This window comes from Stylophora pistillata, chromosome 10 (genome assembly GCF_964205215.1).
Source record: "Stylophora pistillata chromosome 10, jaStyPist1.2, whole genome shotgun sequence".
NCBI lineage: Eukaryota > Metazoa > Cnidaria > Anthozoa > Scleractinia > Pocilloporidae > Stylophora > Stylophora pistillata.
In genome coordinates, this window is record NC_142528.1 from 8,008,887 (window position 1) to 8,034,417 (window position 25,531).

The window sequence follows — 25,531 nt, forward strand, 5'->3', positions numbered from 1 at the left end:
TTGGTAGTTTATAAGTCTGGGTGAGTCTGGGAATGACTCGCAGTAAAACCGAGTGGGAAAATCCATTGATGTAAATAGCGTTGATGTTGCCTTGAAAATGTCTTCCAAATTGGTTCGTAAAGGCCTTGATCTTGTGATTGGGGAAGGAACATCCAGATCTCAAAAACTGAAGTTAACACAGAAGGGAAAACAACCCGCTAAGAAGCAGAAAAGAACTTCGAGAGGAAACAATCAGAAACAATCAGGCGCACGTGAAATAAAAGGCTTGCAGTTATCATCAGGTACTGAAGTGATACAGCTTTGTATCGCCTGGATAGAATGGAGTGTTGAGATTGTTTTCTTGTTCGTTCCTCTTTCGAAAAGATTTAGGGACACAACGTTTTTGTAAATGCAGAATGCGTTACAAAGATGTGTGACAAGCCATAAGCTTTTGCAAGAGAAAGAGGTTTTCAGAGGCACTATCGGTTTCCTTATATATTAACTTCTTAGCTCTAATAATCAATTCGACTACATTCTTTTATTTCTTTTGGTGTTACTGTTGTTTACGCCTTTCTCAAATATTCATTAGCAAACCTTCAAGGTCATTTCTTAATGGCAATCTGTTACCACTGCAATACTACCCTGTAATAAACCTTTTAAAATAACTGTTGTACAGGGTCAAAGACATCTTTATGTAATCGTTTAAGTTAGTTCTGGGAGAACCTGGCATTACTTTGGGTTTGGCAGAGGCTGAAGTCAAATCTTATTAAGAATCTTGCAACATGTCACTAATGCCAATATAGCCTGGTACATTTAAAGTTTTACCCCTGTTCTTCCATACATACTTTTCTTTTCAATCCATTTCTTCAAGGGTTCTTATTTGAACCATGAAAACTGCAATTATTTACAGGCCAGAAAAGAAAGATACAAGAGGTTGACTTTACGGAGGAAAACTTAGAATACTTCAAGAATGCTACATGGAAGATCAAGAAAGACACTTACAACAAGGTGTTAACACAAATAATTACTCTAGTATTTTAATTAGTCACTTTAAGAGTTTTATATGGTGAATTTAGAAGGCAGTAAAATGCAGTCAATATATTCACACCAGGTGATTTTCCACTCTAAATATTGCAAAATTTCCTCTCTAAGTTCTTTCCAAATCTGCCCTAATCTACGTTAACCTGCTTTTTGTGGTTCTCACAGGATTTGAGATCATAAACTCCCCTGTGCCATTGAATCATTTTTGAGTATTAAATAATACAGTTAAAAGAAAATAAACAAGAATAGGACAGGAAAGTTTGGTGTCTTTTGGCTTTTCACCACTGTAAATTCTTCTGAGTTTTATTGAGAACAGACAGAGCCAGTTATTTGAAGTACTACCACTTCAAGACCATCACTAATTTGATAATTTGGTTTTGCCTACTGAGTTGATAATGGGAAGTGGCCGCTGTAAAGTGACTCTAAAGCTGATTGTCCGAGTGTTGGTCCTTCACTAGCATAAACAGGGAAGGGCTGACCCTCTGACAAAGGGCTAATCATCATCATCATCATCTTCATTTGCCTTATTTTTTACAATACAAAGATTTATTTACAGCATTTACAGCTAGAAGGCAAGGAGACCCAGAAAGCCATCAAGCTTATGGGAGAGCCATCTCACTTACAATAATAAAACGAGTAAAGAAAAAGTGCTATGAATGTGTGGCTTGGCTAATTCAGTGATTATTTAAGTAAAAACTCTTGCATTTTTGTCTTAAAGCTAAGAAAGTTTGACAAATGAGTGATTGAAATAGGGAGAGAGTTCCAAATTTTAGGACCTAGGTAGAGAATTGTAAATTGCTTGAGATTTGTACAACACAGATGTGTTTGGTAATTAGTGGCTGTTCAAGTACCATAGTTGTGAATTTGCTTGAAATGTCAGCTTTAAGAACTCTTTAGAGTGATCCATTTACATTAGCAACTCAGTTAATAAAACCAAGGTATCTTTTAATACAACCCCCCCCCCCCCAAATGCAGTATAAACTCATCCCATTTGACCAAATATTTTATCTACTAAATTTAATAATTTTATTTAAGGCAGCAATGTGATGCCACAGTATTAGGTCCTTGTAATTATTTCTTTCTTTCAAGCTATTTTTCTACAACTCATTAACCCTTTAACTCCCAGAGGTGATTAACATGTAACTTCTCCCTATAATATCCACACATTATCCAGCAAACAGGTAATGAGAATACTTTAACTTATCTTGAAGAAGTTTTCAACATGATCTAATACCAAATTCTCGTAACCAATTTACAAGGAAATGTGACACTCCTAGAGGGGAGAATTAACAAAATCAGAATTTCGGGAGTTAAGAATTAATCAAGATTTTAAATACAAAAAAAATTAAACATTTCTATGACTGTAGAAAACTGGTTTCCTTCAGTTTTGGATGAAAAAAATTAGGGCAATAATGCTTAAACTATTTTTTTGTTCAAAATTAATAACTTATTTGCCCTTTAAATAAACTTTAAACACCTGATGTGTGATAATATTCTGTTTGGAAAATCATTCTTGAATTTTTGTCAGTTGAAGTCTGTAAATGGTGTGGTGTTTGAGTGTTTCTCTTTTGTTTCTCTCTTAAAGATATTAGAAAGGCAAAGTAAACTCCAAAGGATTAAAATCAAAGATGAAAAAGTTGAAGACTCGGATACTGAAGAAACAGGAGGATTGTTTGACGACTGAATGAAAACAGTACCATTTGAATATCTCGATTCTACAATCTCTAAGTCTCTGCAGAAGACAAACATGTCAGAACTTTTTGGTCGTCGAAGATCTTGACTTCTCAGCATCGCGGAAAGTGAACATTTTCAACGCGCAAGCTGGTTTTGATTGGTTAACAAGCATCGGTCGCGTGGAAACGTGAAGGGAAAGATCTCGTAGAAATTGTCGACGCTCATACTAATTTTTTGATTAGACAAGAAGCTTTAGGAACTCTTCGGTAGATTCAACCGAGAAATGCTGAGCAAGGATCTTGTTGGCTGGTAAGAATTCCGACGAAGATTCTTTTTGTATGTAGAAGTAGTTTTGTCGTGGCCTTTGATACAATTCTTTCTTTCTTCTTTGCTCCGTAATTACCGGTGGTGTACTTTCAAGGAGTCACGGTTATTTAATGTTTTCGTTTGGAGCTTTACCGCTTTACGCTTTACCGAGCGACTTCTCCCCAACATCAAACGTAATCTGGCTGTCCTCCTGTCATCTCTCGTGCTTGCGCGGTGAGACCGGAAATTGCGTGTGTATTTACATTAAGAAATGAAGCCCGCGGGTTTTCATTTGCTTCGGACGGTGTCCGAATGTTGGCCGGGTTAATTTGTTCCCGCGAAGTGTGAATACTATTAACCCTATGCTCGCGATATTGTTGGAGTTCTAGAGAGTTTTCCGTTGAGGACCAAGATGGGCGCTTTGAATAACTGTGTTGTGGCCGATCAGTTTTGGATTTCCGTCCTCGCCTTCTCGCTTCAGGGCTGTAGCATGTTGTTACGGTAACCTGGTCGGTAACGAGAATTTCTTCAGTTAGCTGCAAAGAAAAGAAATAAAACAAACATCGGTGGAGAGCTGTCAGACATAATGAAGGGGACAACGCATAGCCAATAAAGGAAAAAAAAAAGCACTGTGCTTAAGTCCGCGTAGCTTTTTTGTAGCTTGACGTACTATTAAGTGGTGTAATAAAATGCTTTCGCAAGCGTGACATCTTTCCATCATTTAATCGTCAACTGACCAACCTCCCTCTGGTGACCAACTCACGATTAGGTTTTTGCATCTGATTAGACGAGAGGGTGACAGGAGTTTTTAGACCAATCACATTCAGAGGTACAGCAACCACGTGATTGAGCGCTTCTCGATTGAGTGTCATAAAACTAAAACCTGAGTAATCACAATGGCCAATCAGAAGAAAGGAAAAACCTCTAGGAACCAATGAGAACTCAAAGGAAAACAACCAAATTGTCTAAAGCGCAGGAAAACGCGGGTGAACAAGTCTTGCATCTGATTTGTTGAGAGAGAAGGTCAAGTTTGCTGGACCAATCACAGAGCAAAGTAAGGCAATACTAAAGCAATTCCGGACTTCTTCTGACACTCATCTGAAAATTGCTCTATTCGATACTCAACCGAAAGTTGTTCTTCCCAAATTTTAGAGTGCCAACTATCTTTCCAGCGACGTTCAATCCCGAACACAAATCACCTTCAACAACCGCGCACAGGCCTATGATAATAAGGTGGTACCACCAGCAGTATCTCGAGATTTTCGTACCTTTAGAAATTTCCGAAGTTCCTTTTCAACTGCTGTATGTCCATTAGCTGTTGCTATCTGTATTAAAAGGAAAGACACTCAAATCCTCAATTTGTTAAAAAAAAAAAACCAAAAACACGAAAGAGGGGTTTATCGAGAGGATTTTGCGAGAGGTTTATCAAAAAGTTCCTTAATGATCTTTACTCCAATGAGCAAGGTGCTTACCTGCAACGGAATCTGCCCATAACGATTAACGAGTGTTGCATCTGAAAATAGAATAAGCTGACGGTTGAAAGTACGGCTACGGTAAAATTTGTGCATCTTAAAGAAAAAACACGTCTCAATTCGTCAAGTCTATCACCTGCAATCATTCCTCACTTTCATCATCCTTATTCAGCGTCGTACGATATAATTAACAATTATTCCACGAGCGCGCGTTGGGTATGAGATGATAGATAGCCAACGAGGCGCGTAGCGCCTCGTTGGCTATAATCATCTCATATCCATCAAGCGCGAGTGGAATAATTGTTTTATTAAAAACGTTAAATTAAATTATTAAATTTTTAGCTCCCTTTTAAATTTAAGCTGACACGTACGCTTGCCATATTTGTAGATTATGGTATATTGGCTGATATACCATAATAGCTAAGCCAATAAAAAGTCTTGAATTGCATTATCCAATGATCTAGTTTTTAATAAAATTGTTTATCACCTCTTTGTCTTTTTGTCCTTAATTAGTAACGACTAAATCAAACTCGATCTGCGCCAAGGACTCAAGTTTGCTCTCAGTACTCGTGAACCCGATTTCCAAATATTCATAATGTAGCTGAACTCAACATTTGCTTGACCTGAAACGTTTTCCGGGTGCTGTTTAATTCAACGCCTCCTCACGATTGTCAGTGCACCGAGAAAGTTCGTCATGCACAATCAGTTTCAATCTTCGCGAATCTTAACCATCTTTGTTCTGTCTCGATTTTTTCTTACCAAAGGGAAGTCAAACAATCGATGTGGCCGTTTGCTACGTAATTGAATTTAGAGGACTTAATGTTCTTCTCAGTACTATGTGTTATTCCTTTCCTTTAAATTCTAGTATACAGTCACAACGTTTGTGTGGACTCCCTGTTCTTACCTCCTCAGTGCTGATTAACTAAGCAAATCAGTATTTTAAGGGTCAATGTGAATGTAATTTTCCTATGCTGAAAAAATGGTTTAGAACTAACCTGCGCCCTCCTTAAGCAACAGGTTGACAACATTGAGCCTGCCGCACATTGCCGCTCTATGGAGTGCGGTCTGTCCATCAAAGTCAGACACGTTCACGTGACCGGTCCATCTTATTAAACGTTCCATGGTCCTTGTGTCACCGGTGCTGGCAGCGTTTGTCATCAGGGAGGCCAACTTGCATTCACTTATGGTACCTCCACGTGCCTTCAAGTATTGCACCACCCCATGATGGCCATTCACGATGGCGTCTACACGGATGCGTCAAATATTACGCTAATCAGTTCAAATAACCAATGCAGACATGAAGATACAGTTTTTTCTTGTGACTATTGTCACAGCGGGCGTATTTGGCTAATCACACCAAGGACCGTCAACACAATGAAAGAATCAAAACTCGAAGCATAAAGGCACCGAAGTCGTTAAGCGCGGAAAACAAGTGGTGTGTACATAGTACCGGGGGCACAACGCATAATGGTGGGTGTGAGTTTAGGGAAATAGTGCTTCCTGACGGTTTGCTCGCAGGATTTCTGCGATAATCTCGCAATCAAAAGGTCCAGGTTCGATGGAACTATGGGCAAGTCATGAGGTGGTCTTCTTGGGTAGGACTGTTTACTCTCATTAGGGCTCTCTCTACGCGAGACATTGTGGTGAAATACTAGCAGATTGGCAAATTACGTAATATTTCAAAAACGAGTGCGAGTGTTTCATCGGGGTTTTCAAACACGAGAAAACTGATGACGGCCGAGTGCTTTTATTGTTTTCGAGTGTTTAAAAACCCCGATGAAACACGAAGCACGAGTTTTTGAAATTGCTTCTCAATCGTGCATCATTAGCCAAGAACAATGAAAACATTCTGACTGATTTTGGTATCAGTGGGGTTTGACATTTTATCAAGCTCTAGGGTTTGATATTTCATCAAAGTATAGTGGAAAAGCCTCTCTCCAGTATTTCATCGGGGTTTCTAAACGCACACATGTGGCCAAATTGGCGTATCGTGATTGATGAATTATTAATGAGTTTGAGAATTAATGGTAAAGAATGAAAAAATAGCCCCGAAGTACTCCGCTTCATTTTCTGAGGGTCAAAGCAAGGGAGGTCCAGGCGCACTGGGGAGGACTCGGATCTAGAATGTCTTATTATTTGGCCAATCCAGCGCCCAGGAACCTTACTGGTCCGGCCTCTCTTTTTAGCTTTCATTTCCCTAAACTGGCCGACTTTCTTTAGTACTATACACAACACGATTATTCAAATTTTAGCAACACTCTATATTATTCACATACACCAAGGTGAACCTTCGCTTAAACATATTTATTAAACAGATATTAATGTGTTATACGATCCTAATAACACGCGACTTTTCTGATACTGGCGTCTGACTGAACGCTGGGATTGCTCAACCAAGTGCCAGGTCCCTTAGGGTGAGGGGAAGTTATTCGCGCAGCCTCGCTCTTCGTTGTTGAAGAGGTTGGCAATTCCCAGCGTTCATTTGGACGCCAGTAATAGCAAAGCCGTGTATTTACAAGCCACTCAGAAGTAACAATTTCCACTAAACAGGCGACTTAGACTAGAACACATCATTACAGGACTGCGCGAGACAAGAAGTTCATTTTCTCTCTGTAATAACCAGCATTATCTGTCGTTCTTGTTGCACACGTCTGTAAATGATTTCTCTCACCAATGGAAATTGAAACTCAAATCTTCGCACTAACATTATATCCTTTATAATGTTTTAGAGATTTTTATGGTTTTTATAATCTTATCGATCCGATTTATAAAATTACTGTACAGCGCTATTGGATAGTGATAGAAATAGCGCTATATAAATACCGTACTATTATTATTATTATTATTATTATTATTAATGTGTATAGTGAAAGACATATATGAATGAATGTATTTACATTTTCATTCAGTTCCTTTTCCTTTAGTAGGCATGCGTGTTAATTCCCCCTTTGCGTTGTTTGCTTACAATCTCGTTCTCGAGGTCACACTACCGTAATCCCTTGCGGGCAGAGAACAAGGACCTTGTTACGTCACGTTTTCCCACCTGTATGGGATCATGCCATTTCTCCGTTACAGAAGCTGCTACTCTTCATAAAATTCCCCGAAAAAAAAAAAAACCTTATCAAAATATATACCTTATACTAGCTAGTTCAAAGCAAGCCCCTTTTTCTGTGTTCACTCCTTTGTAAATTAGACGTGTCTGAGTGAAAACTCGGTGCTCCTCAAAAAAATTTTTCGGCACAGTCCTCCTACGATTTAACTCTTATTTCACATTCAAATTTCATATCATGTAAAAAGGCATGTGAAAGGCATTTGAAAACCATGAGAAAAATGATATCCCTCTCACAAAGTGTTTTCACATGGTTTTTCATCAATTCTCAAATGAAATTTACCCATGAACAAACTTGCGCTCACGCATGCCATGGAAGCCTAGACGGCAACTTGTGGCTGAACCACTCCTCGGAGTGTCCAAGTAAATATTATTTCCCATTAATTTTCAGCGCAGAGGAAACCGTACTTTTCAGATTCAGTAAGTGTCGTGTGCTTTAATCAGTTCGCTTTAAATCATTCGCTCACAGCTGCTCAAGAATTAAGAAAAAAATTGCATGCAGAGTACTGATCAAGACTCCCCGCGGTTTCACATTTATGGAAGAAAAGTCTGACCTCGCCACAAAACTTAAATGCTTCGGAAAGTATTTGTGTACAACTTTTAAAATGGGATTTGTGCGGGCTGACATAGATTTTGTTAAGATAATAAAATTTCCGTGAAATAACAAGTTGGATACTGAGTTCTTGTTCTCATTTCTTTTGTTTAGGTCATTAGAGTATCCACAATAGGATTTCAATTCTTTCTCTTTTTCAAGAGTTTGATTTAAAATCTTTACCCCTAACTTGAGCGAGTACTAAGATCCTAATGTCTATAATTAATTCACTGACTTCCCATACAGAGAAACTACCACTTTCGCGTGTGATTTATCTAAAGCAAAAAATTGGGAACTCGGAACGAAGCGGAATTCATGAATTCAAGGACTCATAATCGAAATATAAATATATTATTGATTTCAAACATATGGTCCAACAGTGTTACCAAAACATTGACTGACCTGAACAAAAAAATTTCTTTTTACAGAGGATATACTACAGTTCACCAAATGACCATTCCCTGCTTTGCCGGGATTCGCATTGCCGGGATTCGCTTTGCCGGGATTCGCTTTGCCGGGATTCGCATTGCCGGGATTCGCCTTGCCGGGAATCGCATTGCCGTTTCTAAAAGCTCAGTGTCGTATATTCTGCAACTGTTCAAATGCCTCAGGATTTTCCGTCGCTTGTCCCCGAGAACCATCATTACTCTCAATAATTTCGAAAGGAACATCTTCATCGCAGAACGTGTTGCAGCTACCAGGAAGGGAAGATTTAAACTGGTTGATTTCCTCTTTGGCCTTTTTCCTTGTGACTGAGGAGGCGTACCAGTACTGATGACGAAGTTTTCTGCATTGGAAGGCAAGGGGGACGACGTACATCCATGAGGTTCCTGACAACCATAATCGCTGACTACGACCAAAGCACAAGAAGCGCCTTTTTCGAGTCTCTCTTTTGTTCTATCTACCAGTTCTTCGATGATTGCATCGTTTCGATTTTCACTATCGGTACTTCGCCTAGTAAGACTTTCTTGTCTGGAAACTTCTTGTCTGGAAACTGGCGACTGCTTGTATCCTTGATTTATCTTTATCGACTTTCCACGATCGTCATTCTCCATTGCAGAGAGGAGTGCGGTCGTCATTCAAGGAACACGGAGATTGAGCATATTTTTCTGCACTTCCCCCAAACAGTTCCCGACTAAAAGGCATAGGTTGGTGAACATCGACACAAATGATGAGCTTTTCTGCACCAGTGGACGAATCAGACGAGGTTGTTACTTGCATTGATCCACGAGGTCTCTCGTACATTGTGTCATCAGCCATAGTCAAACCACAGGATCCTGACTTAACCTGGGGGTCTTCTTCTCGTTTTGTTTCTTTCACCTCTTGAAGATCATCCAAATCTTCATGAACCACCACACGGCGCCAGCTGTGATGACTCTGCTTAGGAGTGGGTGCCTCCCCCTGATCCCTATTTCTCTTCAGCATCTTCACCACTTCGCTTCTGAAGTAACGGTTGAGTACGAAGCAATACAGGAGTGGATGTAAAAGAGAATTCAGCTGTGTCAGCAGCTCTGTCCAACGGAAAATCGTGCTTGTTCGTAGGAGGGTCACATTCTCGCCTCCAAGAATGACGACGGTGGGAAGGTAAGAGAAAAATAAAACGAGGGTTATTGTAGCTGCGGTTCTGGCCAGGCTCCTTTCTATCTTTTGTTTGGCACGCACCGCATTTTCACGGATGTCAGTAAGTCAGTTTTCGTTGGCGCGCACCAATGTAAACCATTACGTAGAAATAGCCGATCAGAACCACGGCCATCAAGATGGGAAGGGAGAAGATGATGTCCAGGATTTGCACGTACTTGTAATATGTACCAGACGCGATTAATACACGAACCAGTACGGATTTCAGAATCCAGAGCACCCAAGAAATTGCCAAACACCGGGTGACGCGCTTGGTGGTGACAATCACTGTAACCCTTCCACTTTCTTACCGCCACATACCTTTCCCATGCAATTATAGTCAAATGGTATTCGTGTTTTTCTCGTTGTCATGTTCCCACCAATAACGTAGCTCCATTTTCTGCCTTTAAAAGCACACACAACCCACAATTCCTCTATTCGCTCCGACGAAGGGCTAACGCTCGAAACGTCAGCTTTTGTAATCGTTACGGTGGCCAATTTACCATTTCAACTTTGTTGATATATCCAAATTGATTCATTAATTAACCTTATTGCATCGCTCGCGGCGCTCGTGGGCAAGATGAAGCGAATCCTGTGTTCTGATTGGTTACCCGGCGGGCAAGATGGGCCCATCTTGTCCACCCGGGATTGCCTGCATTGATCCCGCGCATGAAAAAAGTAGAATTAGAAATACGTTCGCAATTCTTGGAAAATTTCGGCGATGGGAACGCAAAAAGTGGCAGAAGGTAGTCAAAACAGAGAAAACAGAAATGACTCTCGTGAGTTTGTTGTGCTACAACACAGTTAGCTCTCGAAGTAAACAAGTCATTCTTAATTCTTAATAAAGCGAAATCTTTTTGCAGTATTATAAGTCCTTTACTAACCAAGCTTACTGGATCAAGATGGCTGGATATTAGCCTCGTTCTTTTTTCGCATTTTTATGGATCTCGACTTCGTCTCGTCTCTAATAACGCATATGCATCATACCCTTTTTTCCCTGTACGAATGAATTTAAAATATCAGATGGCAAAATTTCAAGAAAAAAATTTCCAGGGGTAGTTATGATTTCAATTTCAACGCTGACTCACTTGACTTTTCGCACTTTTCGCGAACTGCACGCCGCTTGCTGCGAGTTTGGATTGGCTCATGGTGCTTTAGGATTGGTTTGGCTGTGATTGGCTGCATGTGAAGATCGTTCGTTGGGCTGACAGAACATCTTAAGACAACAGAACTACGCTCTCGGATCACACCCAAGTTAGATCTCTAACTTGCAACTAACTGATATACATGACCCAAAGAAGCTACTACAAACAAAATACCTTACCGAGAAGAGGAGAAAAATCATTTGTATCTCTAGCATTGATGTTTATTCCAGGTTGTAAAAGAAGAAATTTAACCACATCCAAATGACCCTCGGCCGCGCTGACATGTCTTAAGAAAAAAACAAAAAATAAAAAACAATCACTGTCAACAATGCATGTAAATGTTACTATCTCCTAACACAAGCACGTTTATGCCTTTGATAAGAGTACATACAGCTGTTAAGAGTCAATCTTCAAACCTGTTATCAAAGCTAGTTCGACTAAATAAGAACAAGAGATGAAGAGAAGTGTTAAGTAACAATTTCAGCAATGTTTAAAGGCTAATAGGTTTGCAATCACAGAATCTCGAGTCTTTACTCCTTCAGAGGTAAATTGATTTGTGATGATTCTTTCTTATTTTTGGACAATATACTTTCAAGCGCTTAAATGACAATCGCCCGATCAACCTTACTCGCAAATGTGTAATCGACAGCGATCACGCTTGCCGATGATGCTTCCTTGATTTTAAGCTGAAGCTACACATCGACATTTTACATCAAACTTTGGTTGGGACCGAACTACAAACATACTTTGTTAGAACGAGGAATTTGTCCGAAAGAGGTTCGTTGTACTGGAGTTCATGTAGGACTAGGGGAAAGGGGGCGGGGCGGTGGGGTGAGCAGGGACCAAGCCGGGACTTGGGGACTAGCGATTTCCTCCCTCTAATGGATTCCACGCAAGTAATGTGTGGTGCTTACTTAATATGCTTTATATTTGACACACTTATGTGTCTTTTTATGCAATTCTAACGACGAGGACACTTTGTGATGTATATCATACTGAAAATGAATCTCTTGCAAGTGGAAGTCACATGTGCGGTAGCATTCAAAAACTTACAGCGGCGTCCGTTTGTTGAAGTCCCTGTAACATACCGTGGCGCCATTATGAACCATATGTCTGAGCATCTGCAGATTGCCTGTGGTAGCCACTTCACAGATTTCGTGCGTGCTGTAATGATGGGACAATCGCTTGGCACCCAGACCCTCGAGTAACTGGCTAACCGCGAGGTGCTCGTGCATGTTCGAATACTGGAAAACGCAAGAAGAAAACAAGGTCTTCGTTTCCACAAGAATTCCATTTCTTAAGCCGCTGACACAGCTGGCGATTTTGTAGGCCAATCACAGCGAATTTGATCGCCGGCGAAAATCATTAGCGATTTTCGCCACAGATCGCTGCGGAAACACTTGGCAAATTTTTTCGCCAATGGCGACAATGTGGCACTTCAGCCTTGATCCCAAATTTCATCGGGTGACGTTTAAAAATTACGCGAAACTCGCGCAAACTAAAGTGAACAAACCAAATGGCGATAGCGAAGCGAAAAAAATTGTTGGTTGCTGCCATAATTTTGCAACTAGAGCGCTCCAGGAAGTGTTCTGACAATAGAAAAATATGGTCAATAGAAAAATATGGTCGAAGACATGGATTTTGAGACGAAAGACGCTTTTCTGATCCCATTGTGATCAAACTGACTTCTTTTTCTTCCGTCCAGAAACAATTTTTGATGCCTTCCGCCATTTTGAAAAGTCATGTGATAATATCGCTCAACTTGATTGGTTTATTTTACTGGCAACTGGCAACTGGCAACAAAGGTAAGGGGAGAAAATCGCGGGAATGGGCACACTTGGCAAATGCCGGCGAATTTAATTGCCGATATCTGACATACCAGATATCAGCGATTTTATACATCGATCGCGGCGATCGGCGAAAAACGCAATCGCCACACCGGGCATACCTGGCGATTTTCGCCGATTACCACGATCGGCGTATAAAATCGCTCGGTGTGTCACCGGCTTTACTATCATGTAAAAATACGTTATCTCGTCCGAGAGCAAGACCCTGCTTTGGATCCCACAGACTCCTTAGTAGGAAAAGCGTAACCAGATATCTACGGAGCTACGTTGCCTTATTGAGAGTTTTTTTTGCAAAAATGAGGATTGCCTTCAAAGATAACTTTAAAACATCAGAGGGTAGAGAATGCCCCTGAGAGGAACAACAATGGTTAAAAATGCTGAAAATTGACGTGGGTTGCAAATGGTGACCTTTAAAAACGTAACTGAATGCTTCAAGATTGACGAACCATGATCTACCAAAACAATCCTTTGGTATGGGCGGGGGGAACCTCTTTCAACTTAACCCTACCCTTCCCCAATCATACCCAGTCCCCTATTTCAATTCGCCCGTGCACTTCCTCCTCCAGACGGCAAAAGAAGTAGCGCCTAAGTACGTGCACATTTAAACCAGCTTATCCTGTTCTACTCCGTAATCATGGATAACACTATTGAGAACCAATCCACGTTCTTTCCCGCAATTTTTGCGATAGACTAATAAAAAAAAGATCACTGAAACAGATCGCTTACATTCAAAGGCGTATTTCCAAGCGAGTCCACAGCATTGATGTCTGCTCTGTGATCAGTGAGGTAATGTACTACTCCCCTACTCCCAACAGCGGCTGCAACATGAAGAGCAGTGCCACCATCTTCATTTGGTGCATTCACATCCACGCCAAGAGACACCAGGCGTTGAAGCTCCTCCACATCGTTTACCACTAAAAAAAATTGAGGAGAAAAATTTGACGCACTTAAAGCAATTTAATGGTTCCATACAACTGCTTGTCTTGCATTTTAGTCATCTCGTCTTTTAATGTCATAAAAGAACCATGTTTTTCTGAGGGTTGAACCAAAATTTCCGATTCCTTTTATTGTACGCAATTTGGCCAAGGTAATCAGTTCGAGGCAGCTATCTTCAACCTTCACCTGTATCGACTCCAAAATAGGCATGATACCAAATAGCTCATCACGAAAGGACACACCGTACCAATAGCGCTGCAGAGCAAGTCTCCGACTCCGTCCTCACACCATCCCGCTCCGTGACGTAACAGACACTGCACCACCTGATTATGACCGAGCTGCACAGCTTCTGTAAAACGAATGTAGATGAGATTATTACGCTGTGACTGAAAACACCCGGCTATAGATTAGTTACCGCGATAGCCGCGATCAATGGCCAATCAAATTCTAAGTAATCAGCGCAAGCACACACACAAAAGAAACATTAAGTTCCGTTGTAAGGAAATGTCACCGTGCTGAAGTACGGGGAAATTTGAATGAGCCAAAGCGCAGTGAGTTGTAAGTTTGCATCAGATTGGCTAAGAAAATGACGCGAGTTTGCTTAAGGGACCAGTCAATACTTTTCGCCTGAGGGATGGGGGGGGGGGGAGGCGGAAGATTTTGGGATCACATGATTTTCAGGGAGAACGGAGGGGGGATCAGTCGTCGCCAACAGAGTTTAGAGGGAGGACTACAGAAACTGGCTGCCTGTCCCTATCTACTTACAGCGCGTATTGATGTAAAACCAATGAAATCCAAATTTAAGGTGCAGATTTAGTTACCTCGTAGTGTTGTTTGGGAACTTGAAACGAAACCCGGAGGGTTAACTAGTTCTAATTCTGTCCCTCGCAATTGTCAGTTACGAGAAATATTTTCTACTTTGCAAAATCACTTTACCAGACAGTGGTGACGCTTTCCAGCGGTCTCTTGCGTGAATATCCACACCAGGTTGCCGGAGAAGGAACTTTACACAGCTGAGATTACCATGCATGCAGGCCACGTGACTATAAAACAATTTAGCAAATCAAAATACATTATACTGGAAGAAATGCGAAACTACGCTAAAACAAATTTATTTGCGAATTCTTTTTTAAGAGAAAAAAAATGATAGTTATAAAAGGGTCTATATCAGAACACAATTAGAGGTTCTCTTCTTTGTTTGTTTTTTTTTTTTTCTTAGGTACAGGGGTAGTTGAAAATTACTGTTTCCAACAATTTACGAAACAATAAAGTAAATTTTTGTTTCACTCACAGTGGCGTTCGTTTATCAAAATCTTGCACACCAAAAGACACTTGTTGAACATGCAAGTTATCCAATTCCTGTAAATCTCCTTTAGCCGCCACCTTGAAGAGTCTTTTGTGAAGAACTTCCCTGTCACTGCTTATCACGGATGACGGTAAACTATTCGCGGTATCATACGCCCCAAACATTTTGTTTTTCTTATCTAAGTCCAGACCAACCTGGAACAAAGTGAGCAGAATAGAATCGAGGTCATATAACATTTCTCGATAGTCGGCCGATGGAAAATCGCTTCATAATCGACTGATACTCGGCATATAATCGAGCCACATCTAACCAAGTTACCTCAACACCCACTACTTGTCAAAATGCCAAAACAGCCACTAGTGGCCCAAATTCCCAAAACGGCAACTACTACCCAAAATTCTAAGACGGCCATTAGTTGCTGAAATATCAAAACGGCCACTAGTGTCCAAAATACAACATGGCCATTGGTGACCAAAACCCCAAAAAGGCCACTAGTGGCCAAAGTCACGACACAACTTCTACTGCTCAAAATTCCCAAATCGGCCACTAGTAGCCAAAATGCCCAAACAGCCACTACTGGCCACAATGCCAAGACGGCCACTAGTGCCCAAATGGCCAAAACGGCCACTAGCTAGTGGCCAACATGCCAAGACGGCCACTACTGACCAAAATGCCAAGACAGCCACTACTGACCAAAATACCGAGACGGCCACTAGTAGCCAAAATGCCAAAACAGCCAGTAGTGGCAAAAATGCCAAAACGACCACTACTGGCGAAAATGCCCAAACGACCAATACTGGCCAAAATGCCCAAACGGACACTACTGTCCAAAATACCACGACAGCCACTAATCCCCAAAATGCTAGGACGGCCACTACTGGCCAAAATGCCCAAACGGCCACTACTGGCAAAAATGCCCAAACGGACACTACTGTCCAAAATACCAAGACAACCGCTAGTGGCCAAAATGCAAAAACTGCCACTAGTGTCCAAAATGCCAAAACAGCCACTAGTGACCAAAACGCCAAAACGGCCACTAGCAGCCAAAATTCCTAAACGGCCACTAGTGGCCAAAATGCCCAAACGGCCACTTCTGGCCAAAATCAAAATGCCAAAACTACCACTAATGGTCAAAATGCCAAAACGGCCACTAGTGGCCAAAATGCCAAAATGGCCACTAGTGGCCAAATGCCAAAACAACAACTAGTACTCAAAATGCCCAAACGGCCACAACTGGCCAAAATGCCAACAGTACCACTAATGACCAAAATGCCAAAACGGCCACTAGTGGCCAAAATGATAAAATAGCCACTAGTGGCCAAGATGCCAAAACAACTACTACTGGCAAAAATGTCAAAACGGCCACTACAGGCCAAAATGCCAAACCTGCCACGACTAGTGGCCAAAACGGCCACTAGTGGCCAAAATGATGAAATGGCCACTACTGGCCAAAATGCCCAAACAGCTTCTACTTGCCAAAATGCCAAAATGACCACTAGTGGCAAAAATACTTAAATGGCCACTAGTGGCCAAAATGCCAAAACAGCCACAAGTGGCCAAAACACCAAAATGACCACTAGTGGCCAAAACGCCCAAATGGCCACTAGTGGCCAAAATGCCTAAACGGCCATTACTGGCCAAACTGCCAAAAATTCCACTAGTCGTCAAAATGCCAAGAGGGCCACTAGTAGCCAAAACGCCCAAATGGCCACTGGTGGCCAAAATGCCAAAACGGCCACCATTGGCCAAAATCCCATAACCACCACTACTGGACAAAATGCCAAAACGCCCAATAGTGGCCATAATGCCGAAACGGGCACTAGTGGCCAAAATGCCCAAACGGCCATTAATCGCCAAAGTGCCCAAACGGCCACTACTGCCCAAAATGCCAAAATGGCCACTACTAACCAAAATGCCCAAACGGCTACGACTGGCTAAAATGCAAAAATGGCCACTACCGGAAAAAATGCCAATATGGCCACTAGTGGCCAAAATGCCCAAATGGCCACTACTGGCCTAAATGCCAAAACGGCCACTACTGGTCAAAATGCCCAAATGGCCACTGTGGTCAAAATGCCAAAACTGCCACTAATGGCCAAAATGCCCAAGTGGCCACTAGTGGCCACAACGACAAAATGGCCACTACTAGCCAAAATGCTAGAACAGCCATTAGTGGCCAAATTGCCCAAACAGCCACTACTGGCCAAAATGGCCAAATGGCCACTAGTGGCCAAAATGCCAAAACGGCCACTACTGGTCAAAATGCCCAAATGGTCACTGCAGTCAAAATGCCAAAACTGCCACTAATGGCCAAAATGCCCAAGTGGCCACTAGTGGCCACAACGACAAAATGGCCACTACTAGCCAAAATGCTAGAACAGCCATTAGTGGCCAAATTGCCCAAACAGCCACTACTGGCCAAAATGGCCAAATGGCCACTAGTGGCCAAAATGCCAAAACGGCCGCAACTGGCCAAAATGCCAAAATGGCCACTAGTGGCCACAATTCCCAAACAGGCACTACTGGCCAAAATGCCAAAAGGGCCACTAGTGGGCAAAATGCCAAAATGACTACTAGTGACTAAAATGCCAAAACTCCCTCTAGTGGCCAAATGCCTGAACGGTTTCTTGTGACCAAAATTCCCAAAATAGCCACAAATGGCCTAAAAGCCAAAATGGCCACTAGTGGCCAAAATACCAAAACAGCAACTAGTGGCCAAAATGTCAAAATGGCAATATGGCCACTAGTGAAAAAATTCCCAAATCAGCCACTAGTGGCCAAAATCCCAAAACAGCCAATAGTGGTCAAAATCCCAAAACAACCACTAGTGGCCAGTTTGCCAAAACATCCACTATTGGCGAAAATACCAAACAGCCACTAGTGGCCAAAATGCCAAAACCACCACTAGTGACCAAAATCCCAAAACAGCCACTAGTGGCTGAAGAGCCAAAATACCAAAACGGCCACCAGTGGTGAAAATGGCAAAACGACCAGTTGTGGCCAAAATCCCAAAATGGCCAGTAGTGGCCAAAATACTCAATAGGGTTGGTCATCAAAGAACTAAAAGCAACGCATAAGAGAAAATGTACGGTGGCCCAGAAGCCTCAACGCAAACAAAAAATATGCTGCAGCAAATAAAAAATATACTGCAGCAAATAAAAAATATACTGGAGCAACTAAAAAATACACTGCAGCAAATAAAAAAATCAAAACGCAAAGAACAAAAGTACTGCAGCAAATAAAAAATGCAACACAAACAAAAAATACTGCAGCAAATAAAATATGTAATGCAAACAAAAAAAAAAAGAAAATGCAAACAAAAAAATTGGAACGCAACGCCAAGGTTTGTTTGCGCTGAGCCTTCTGGGCCACCGTAAAAATGATACTTACTGTTACTCTTATGAGCCAAATCAATGAGTAAGTCCATAGTACAGACCACATGGTGGTAATGACCACACCCAGCAACTGAACACCCAGTTGAGCACCATTGGAATAGAAAGCACCGTTTGCACTTGTAACATCCTTTGATGATTTTGTAAACAGACCAGCTAAATAAATTCAACATTTGCCATTACCATTATGCAAAGATGGGGAATGAGCAATTTTAGTAGCATTAGTTTATTTACGCGACATTAAATGTATTTTTGAGATGTCTTGCCTGTTACTGCCCCAAGAATGCCAGGAACACCATGAATATAAGTGATATCGTGCACTCCTGTACTGGTCCATAAAGGCTGGTATTTCTGTACACACCATGAAACAACTGATGATATCAGACCTAGAATGAGTCCATTGATCATTGAAGCCCACAGCTCTATCGAACCAGAAGATGCACTAACACCTGAAACACAACAGAAAAAAAAAAAACTCATTACTTCCTGAGAATGGAGAGTCATCTAAAGTTCCTCTCACTCTCAACATCTTATTAGTAATTCTCATTACTGTCTGTGATACAATTCTTATGATACTAGTTTGGAGAATTTGGTATTGAATCAACTAATAATCTCCTAATTGATATTTTTCTTTATTCTCATCACTTGTCTACTGGATATTGTACTGATATTGTAAGGAGAAATTCTGTCTTGGTCACTCTTGGAGGTTAGAGGGTTAACCTCCTTCCAAATAAGAACCATACCTACAAGACCAACTATAATGCCTTGTAAAAGATCTGTCATCCTGTAACTTTTTTTGGTGACATACATCACAATCAACCAGCTCAGTAAAGATGCACAGATAGAGAGGTCACAGTTAATCAATGAAAGGATTGCTGCACCATTGAACTTATGTACCGATCCAACATTTGTGCAATACCTGTAATGAAACAAAGGTGTGCAATAAAATAATCAATGTTGGCAACAAATCGACAAAAGAAAAGTCTACAGCTTTTTTATGGGTGATTTCAACCCTAACTATGTGGGATATGTTAAGGCCTCGTGGTTAGAATGCTGGACTCTATTCTGAGAGATCTGGATTGAGACCTACTCTGGTCATAGTATTGGGTTCATGTACGCATGTTAGCCACTTTCCACTTTTTTAATGTCTCTCCCAGCACTCAGTAGTTTAAATGGTGAACTGACAAGGATATCTGACAAAATTCTGAGGGAGGGTGTTACTTGAGCTGTACTGGCATCTTGCCCAGGGGTGGGGGAGGAGGGGGCATCAGTGAGCTACCTACCAGTTTGATTGTGGAATTAACATGAGATTTGATATACATGTTGCGTTGCGCCATGAAAAATGGTTCCAACACACAGTGAGGTGTTCGGTAACAGGGTCAAACCAAAGCCACTCCCCCCTCAAAAACCCTCCTTTCAAATCTACACCAAAAAAAAAAAAGTAGTCATCTCAATTGATAGACCTCTCCCAATAAAGGAATTAAAATATTTATTCTAAATTGCAAAGCTGATCAAAATGATAAACAAACAAAAAAACAACACTAAAAGAAACCTTACCATCCTAGAGAAGTGATCAGACCCCCAGCTAGAAGGTATACATTTGGAGGGTGCACCTTTTCTTTCTTGTGCTCTTGTTTGTGTGTTTGGTTTTCATGAACCCCATTAAAGACCTTGGTGAAAACAAGTGCAGAAGAACCTGTCAGAAATAAAAACATCAGATTTTTTTTAATAACCTTTTTGACTCTTGAGAGTGACAAGCATCTAATTTCCCATCACAATATCACCCCTCAATCATGCAATAAGGTTACTGGAGTAAAGAAAACCATCACAAAAAGAAAAATGCTTTCAATTATTCAACCAATTCTCTCTGGGAGCACCTCAGGCAATCTATAGACAACACAGGGTTCCTCCCTTTTTTCAGAACAAATTTCAAGGACTTTTCCAGGACTCCAAATTTCATGTTAAACACTTTCATTCCCACAATTTCAAATCAATTCTCCTTATGGTCTACATACATTTATTACAACGTTTATTGCTTCATTTAAGCATATTTCCAGGACCTTTCCGGACTTGCAGTCTTTTTCCAGGACTTTTCAGACCTGGTTATTGTCCAAATAAAATCCCAGGACTTTCCACATTTTCCAGGACCGGTACAAACCCTGAGAACAGTATGAGGGTGTAAAGGGCTAACTACCACATGAACTTAGACCAACAGAGATTACCTGTGGAAGCATGTATTGTCAAACTTCCAGACTGATCCACAATTCCAAAGTGGTGCTGGAGCCATCCTTCTCCACGTATCCAGTGAGTTAGAGGATAATATACAAATATTGGCCAAAGGATAAAAATAGTCTAAAACAATTACAAAAATAAATATCTGTGGCTAACATGATTATATCTCTATGTAGACTTGATAATCAATTACTATGTGGCAAAGGAGTCGACAATGTAGATGAAATTACAACCTGACTTAATACTAGTAATAGCAATGATAGTAATAAGAATAACAATGATAATAATAGTGATGGTATTAATGGTAGAAATAATGCAAACACAAGTGTCTCCCAGTTAACAAATGGTGAACGCCATAGCGTGTACTATTGAGTTATAGATGCACGTGGGAGGTTGCTAAGCACGAAAGAAGCGCAAGAGTCGCACGAGGCGATAGCCAAGTGCGACTCTAGCTTCTTGAGTACTTAGCAAACCTCCCAAGTGCATCCATAAGTCAATAGTACACACTATGGCATTCACCATTTATTTTATAACATAACATTGATACATTGGAATAAGAGTTCCCTTTTATTTAACAAATCTTATGTGATCAGAAAAAACAAGCGTGCGCGGAAAAATAGTCTTAGCATTTGCTCACGTCAGCAGCATGCACCCATGGGCAAATGGTAGATGCTGAATTAACCAATCAGAGCACGCTCTTTGCTTTATTTATGTTATAATCTCCTTTGAATAACACATTGTCATTTACTATCGATGAAAAGTGACTTCTTACCAACGCTCCAAGAATGTTCATTTGTTCAGCCCTAAGAAAAAGTTACAAATAAATCTTAAAACAGCATAACACGATTATAATCTAACTATTAGCAAGGCAGACTTTATCAAGTAGGCTAAATTGATAAACAAAAGCTTTCCCTTACCAAGCAGATAAAAGCATAAATGGAGGAATGACAGCCAGCATCATTTCAAAACTTGCAAAAAGAATTCCTGGCACAGAGTCAGCATGAACAGAACAGTTGGAACCAGACACACCCAAAAAGAATGCATCATCAAGGCTTCCAATTAAACCCTGTAAAAAGAAAAGACAAACTCAAATTTTAGGACAAAGGGCAGCAAATTTCCTTCTGTGAGGTAAATGGGTGTGTAGATGGCTTGTCCAGGGGTTCTGCCTTCCCCGACTCATCAAGCTCAAATGGGAACAAACCATGCACAAGGTTTTATATACAAATCTGCCAGAAAGAGGGCATAAAAAACCCATTTTTCAGTGACTTCTAGACCGGTGTAATCCAAATTATAATTTTTTTGCTTTGCTTTAGACCCCATCAGCCTTATCAGATCATTTTCAGAAAAATAAATATACAACAATAATTTGAACAGTACAGGTGGAGTGGAAATGCTGTAGCCCAGACTTATGAGCAAAAGGTTTTACCCTAAGCATCCAAGCCCAGGGTAGTTCTTTTGCTGAGTTCTTAGGCAACCCTAACCCATGTGCAACTGTCCCCTTCCCTAAAAATAAAATATCGGAAAGCCCCTTCCCCAATTTTATTTTAGTTAATTTCTTTTAGAGGGTAGGAGGCACCTGTTCACAGGCCAAGGCAACACTTAAAGTTTCCCTCTTCACCCAAGAGCTTGAATGAATATTAACAAACACTGCAGGGGAGGAGAGGGGGAAGAATACCCCTGCTATTAACTAGCTTCAAAACCAGTATAAGCTGCTAAGTGATGATTTAAGCCAACCAATGTTTTAGTTTGCTACCTTTTTATATTAAAAGTAGAAGAAGGATTAGCTGTTCCCAGCTGGTAATTGTCATATCAATTAGCCTATATCCAGTCCCTCTCTACAGACTACACCCCAGTGGTCAATTAGCCTATATCCAGTCCCTCTCTACAGACTATGCCCAGACTGCACCCCTGTGGTCTCTCAAAATTTTACCTCATAAAAGGAAGTGAATGGAGAGAGAACACATCATACCCAAGCTTTTTCTCAGCTCTATCAAGCTGTGAGACCCAAAAAAATACCAAACTAATAAGGTTATATCAACTGTCTTTCATTTTCTACCTTAGATGACAAAAACAGGCCTTTCCTTAATGTCTAAATATTTTTGGAATATTAAGAATTTCCTGCAATATATAAAATCATTAACATAAGATATCTGAAGTAGATAGTTTCGAGAAATTTAGAGTGGCTTACAGCTTTTACTGAACCCTGAGTTTTTTCTAAATTTCATTAAATTCTAGCCCAAAAATGTTCAGGTTTGGATTCTTTCCACCTTATGACTAGACAGTAACCTTTTCCCACATTATTATTGGATGTTGATTATACTTGACATTGGCAACCTTGAAAGTTTTTTTTTTTTTTCTCTTAACTAATTACCAAAATGCTTAAAGTGCTGAAAGGTTAAATTCTATGGCCTAGGTCACCAAAAGTTGCTCAACGCATCAAAACTAAATTAGAGCTGTTTTTTTTTTGGAGATATTTCCATAAGTTTCAGTCAATGACACGCAAATGCCATCATGCTTTTTCATGATATTTGTGGTATAGACTAAACACGCACTATAAATGGGTCTCATTAGAGTCTTACCTTCTGTGAGGGACCAAAAGAGAGGGAATAACCAACAAAATACCAAAGTATAGAGCCAACAGTGAAGTTGATAAGGGCGTAAACAAAAAGTGCATGTACATTCGAAGAATTAAATGGTCTGGTGCTAGCCTGATAAAGCGTGAAGCTAAATCCCTGCAAAGGAATTCAAAAAATAATCATTTGACCAAAATTACGACCATGAAAAATGTAGGTTGAGTGTTATCTAAATTCATAATGATCCCGTTGAGGGGTCCATTTAGTGGAGCCAAGAGGTGATAAAAAAAAAGAGGAGTTTGTGTATGCAGGAGAAATTTAAACGCAATAACAAGCCAATAATGCTTCCAGAGCGGTGAAGTGTTAAATTAGTAGACTGTCGCTGTAATCTTTTGGAGTTTAAATTCCAACGTTTAACTCAATTTAAAAGGTATCACAACATTGCTTTTCTACTGATTCAACGTTTTTCTAAATCTTTGAGTTAGGTCTTAGCATAAGACTATTCTTGAAAGCATAATGAGATCTGCACTTATATCAAATATTCTGAAGTTATTGTCGGCAAAAAAAATCCGGAAGTTTCATTTGCCCGCTTTATACTTATGTCTTCCGTGGCATTGTCTAACAATTTCGAATCGAATCGAATCGAATTTCCATGTGGTAAAAACATCGATTGCAAATGATGTGTCAACGAACCCCAAACCACAACAATGCTAATTCGTAAGTGCAAAATGACTAGTAACCTATCGACTTCCTCGTTGGTTTAGCCCACAGGCTGAATTTAGCAATATTATAATGCATATTTGACGCATAGAATGTAAGCAAACTTTTCGCGTGACAATACCAAAGTTTCAGCCATTTCACTTTTCCCAAGAGACTACTTCCAATATCGTCGATATGGTTACACGCCTTTTGAAACGGAAATGAATTTATCGTCGTTAATACCTCGGCTAGTTATAAAAATAGAGCAAGTATTAAGCTAGTATTAAATTGCCCACCTGCAATGCAACCAAAAGGATAATAATCGACAGCCAAGCTGCATCCACCGCATTCCAGCATTCCATTGATCATCAATACGTCTTTAAAAACTGCCAGCATTAGAGAAATCCGTAATACTTCATTGCGAAGTAAGAAATTCCACGTATTTCCCGATGGTTTATTTAATAGTTCTCGAGCGTTTAAGTACTTTCTTCGTTCACGAACTGATCAAACTGCTAATTGATCTGTTATTTCGTCCAATCGCTGCTTTGACAACTGAACAATTCTCGTAATAGGTTTGTTTATTAAACACCCAAAAAAGGCAACTGGTAAACGGTGACGCCAAAAGCGGGAAAGACAAACTTGTCCTTGAAAAGAAGGTCATCTTGAGGCAGTAACATCCCGAAAAAATCTTGAATATTTTTCATCTCTCTACACTTCTCTTTAAAAACCTGTAATCAATCGACTACATGCGAGTTCTTTGAGTTCCAACACCTCCGGCTGAATAGGCGAAATGAGCACATATCGCCATGTGACTATCAAGCCGCTGTTCGTGATGGGAGCCCGCGTTCTCGAGAATGGGTGCAGGAACTGCTCCTGAAGGGCGGTACTCCCCAAAGTATTGGACTGTAAGTTCAAACGATGTGATTTGCCACCCCTCAAGTTTGTTTTGTTTTGTTTTGTTTTGCTTTTCAAATAAATCCATGGACTATTTTCATACTAGTAGGATTTGTTTCATACTAAAGAATGGAACTAGTCAATTGCAACTCAACGCAGGCGGAGCTGCATTCGTATTCTTTGATGTTATGATGCACGATCCTCTCTACTGCGAGGATCGTGCATCATACGTATCTTTGATGTTGTTTGCTACGTTCCTAGCTGCGCAGGCAAGAACTGTACATCCAGATAAACATTTCAATTATGGCTGGTTCCTGGCGGTGTGTTTATTTCAGAGTCTACCACTGAGCACTTGTCTAGGATTCGAATCTAAAGGATTCGAATCTGAAAACGGTCCATAGGAGAGACAACCCAACAGTCAGTGTAAAAAAGAGAAAGTAATAAAAGGACACTGTTTTTGTTTCGTTTAGCAAATAGGTGTTGCCTGTCGATGACAGATTTATTTTGATTACAATTAACATTAATTCCGGACAATGATTTAAAAGTGTTGGCTTATTATGTTTTAACCCAGTTTTTCAGAAGGAATCGAAAAGAGAGAGAAGTTGTTTTCATGAGTCTGTTTAAAAATCCGCTGACCTGAATCTGCTAACCAAAAGAGTGAGACCTTGTAGCCACGAGAGTTATTTTTTTTATCAGTTCTGTCGTTCGTCTTTGTTA

At 40.5% G+C, this 25,531-nt stretch overlaps 2 protein-coding genes and 1 pseudogene across 3 annotated transcripts; 1 reads left to right on the top strand and 2 right to left on the bottom strand.

The window, feature by feature from the left end:
- Positions 1 to 97: 97 nt before the first annotated feature.
- On the top strand, positions 98 to 4,356 carry LOC111328281 (uncharacterized). Its single transcript, XM_022932679.2, has 3 exons — positions 98 to 281; positions 890 to 987; positions 2,606 to 4,356. The coding sequence occupies exons 1-3, from the start codon at positions 98 to 100 to the stop codon at positions 2,702 to 2,704; spliced, it is 381 nt and encodes a 126-aa protein (XP_022788414.1). The 3' UTR covers positions 2,705 to 4,356.
- Positions 989 to 24,697, bottom strand: LOC111328279 (uncharacterized). 2 transcript variants are annotated; one of them, XM_022932675.2, is made up of 19 exons: positions 24,217 to 24,697; positions 23,228 to 23,380; positions 21,566 to 21,714; positions 21,421 to 21,451; positions 20,639 to 20,768; positions 19,974 to 20,112; positions 19,160 to 19,335; positions 18,683 to 18,865; positions 18,415 to 18,572; positions 15,010 to 15,218; positions 14,655 to 14,761; positions 13,966 to 14,067; positions 13,509 to 13,696; positions 11,989 to 12,179; positions 11,115 to 11,221; positions 5,468 to 5,716; positions 4,473 to 4,513; positions 4,269 to 4,325; positions 989 to 3,536 (listed from the first exon to the last, which is right to left on the bottom strand). In XM_022932675.2, exons 1-19 carry the CDS (start codon positions 24,280 to 24,282, stop codon positions 3,189 to 3,191), a joined length of 2,784 nt encoding a protein of 927 aa, XP_022788410.2. In that variant the 5' UTR covers positions 24,283 to 24,697; the 3' UTR covers positions 989 to 3,188. The 2 variants fall into 2 exon arrangements, with proteins under 2 accessions (XP_022788410.2, XP_088592821.1); XM_088736695.1 differs by lacking the exon at positions 24,217 to 24,697 and adding an exon at positions 24,063 to 24,092.
- LOC148721664 (uncharacterized) lies at positions 6,057 to 10,975 on the bottom strand (annotated as a pseudogene).
- Positions 24,698 to 25,531: the final 834 nt, after the last annotated feature.

What these genes read in the sequence shown, in the direction of transcription:
- LOC111328281 (XM_022932679.2), top strand. Translation starts at nt 98, where the DNA reads ATGTCTTCCAAATTGGTTCGTAAAGGCCTTGATCTTGTGATTGGGGAA. An exon ending in AGGCTTGCAGTTATCATCAG is followed by an intron (nt 282 to 889) that starts GTACTGAAGTGA and finishes AATTATTTACAG; the next exon opens with GCCAGAAAAGAAAGATACAA. An exon ending in AGAAAGACACTTACAACAAG is followed by an intron (nt 988 to 2,605) that starts GTGTTAACACAA and finishes TCTCTCTTAAAG; the next exon opens with ATATTAGAAAGGCAAAGTAA.
- LOC111328279 (XM_022932675.2), bottom strand. Translation starts at nt 24,282, where the DNA reads ATGGAATGCTGGAATGCGGTGGATGCAGCTTGGCTGTCGATTATTATC. An exon ending in TGAACATTCTTGGAGCGTTG is followed by an intron (nt 20,769 to 21,420) that starts GTAAGAAGTCAC and finishes TAATTGTTTTAG; the next exon opens with ACTATTTTTATCCTTTGGCC. An exon ending in CTTGCTCTGCAGCGCTATTG is followed by an intron (nt 13,697 to 13,965) that starts GTACGGTGTGTC and finishes AATTTTTTTTAG; the next exon opens with TGGTAAACGATGTGGAGGAG.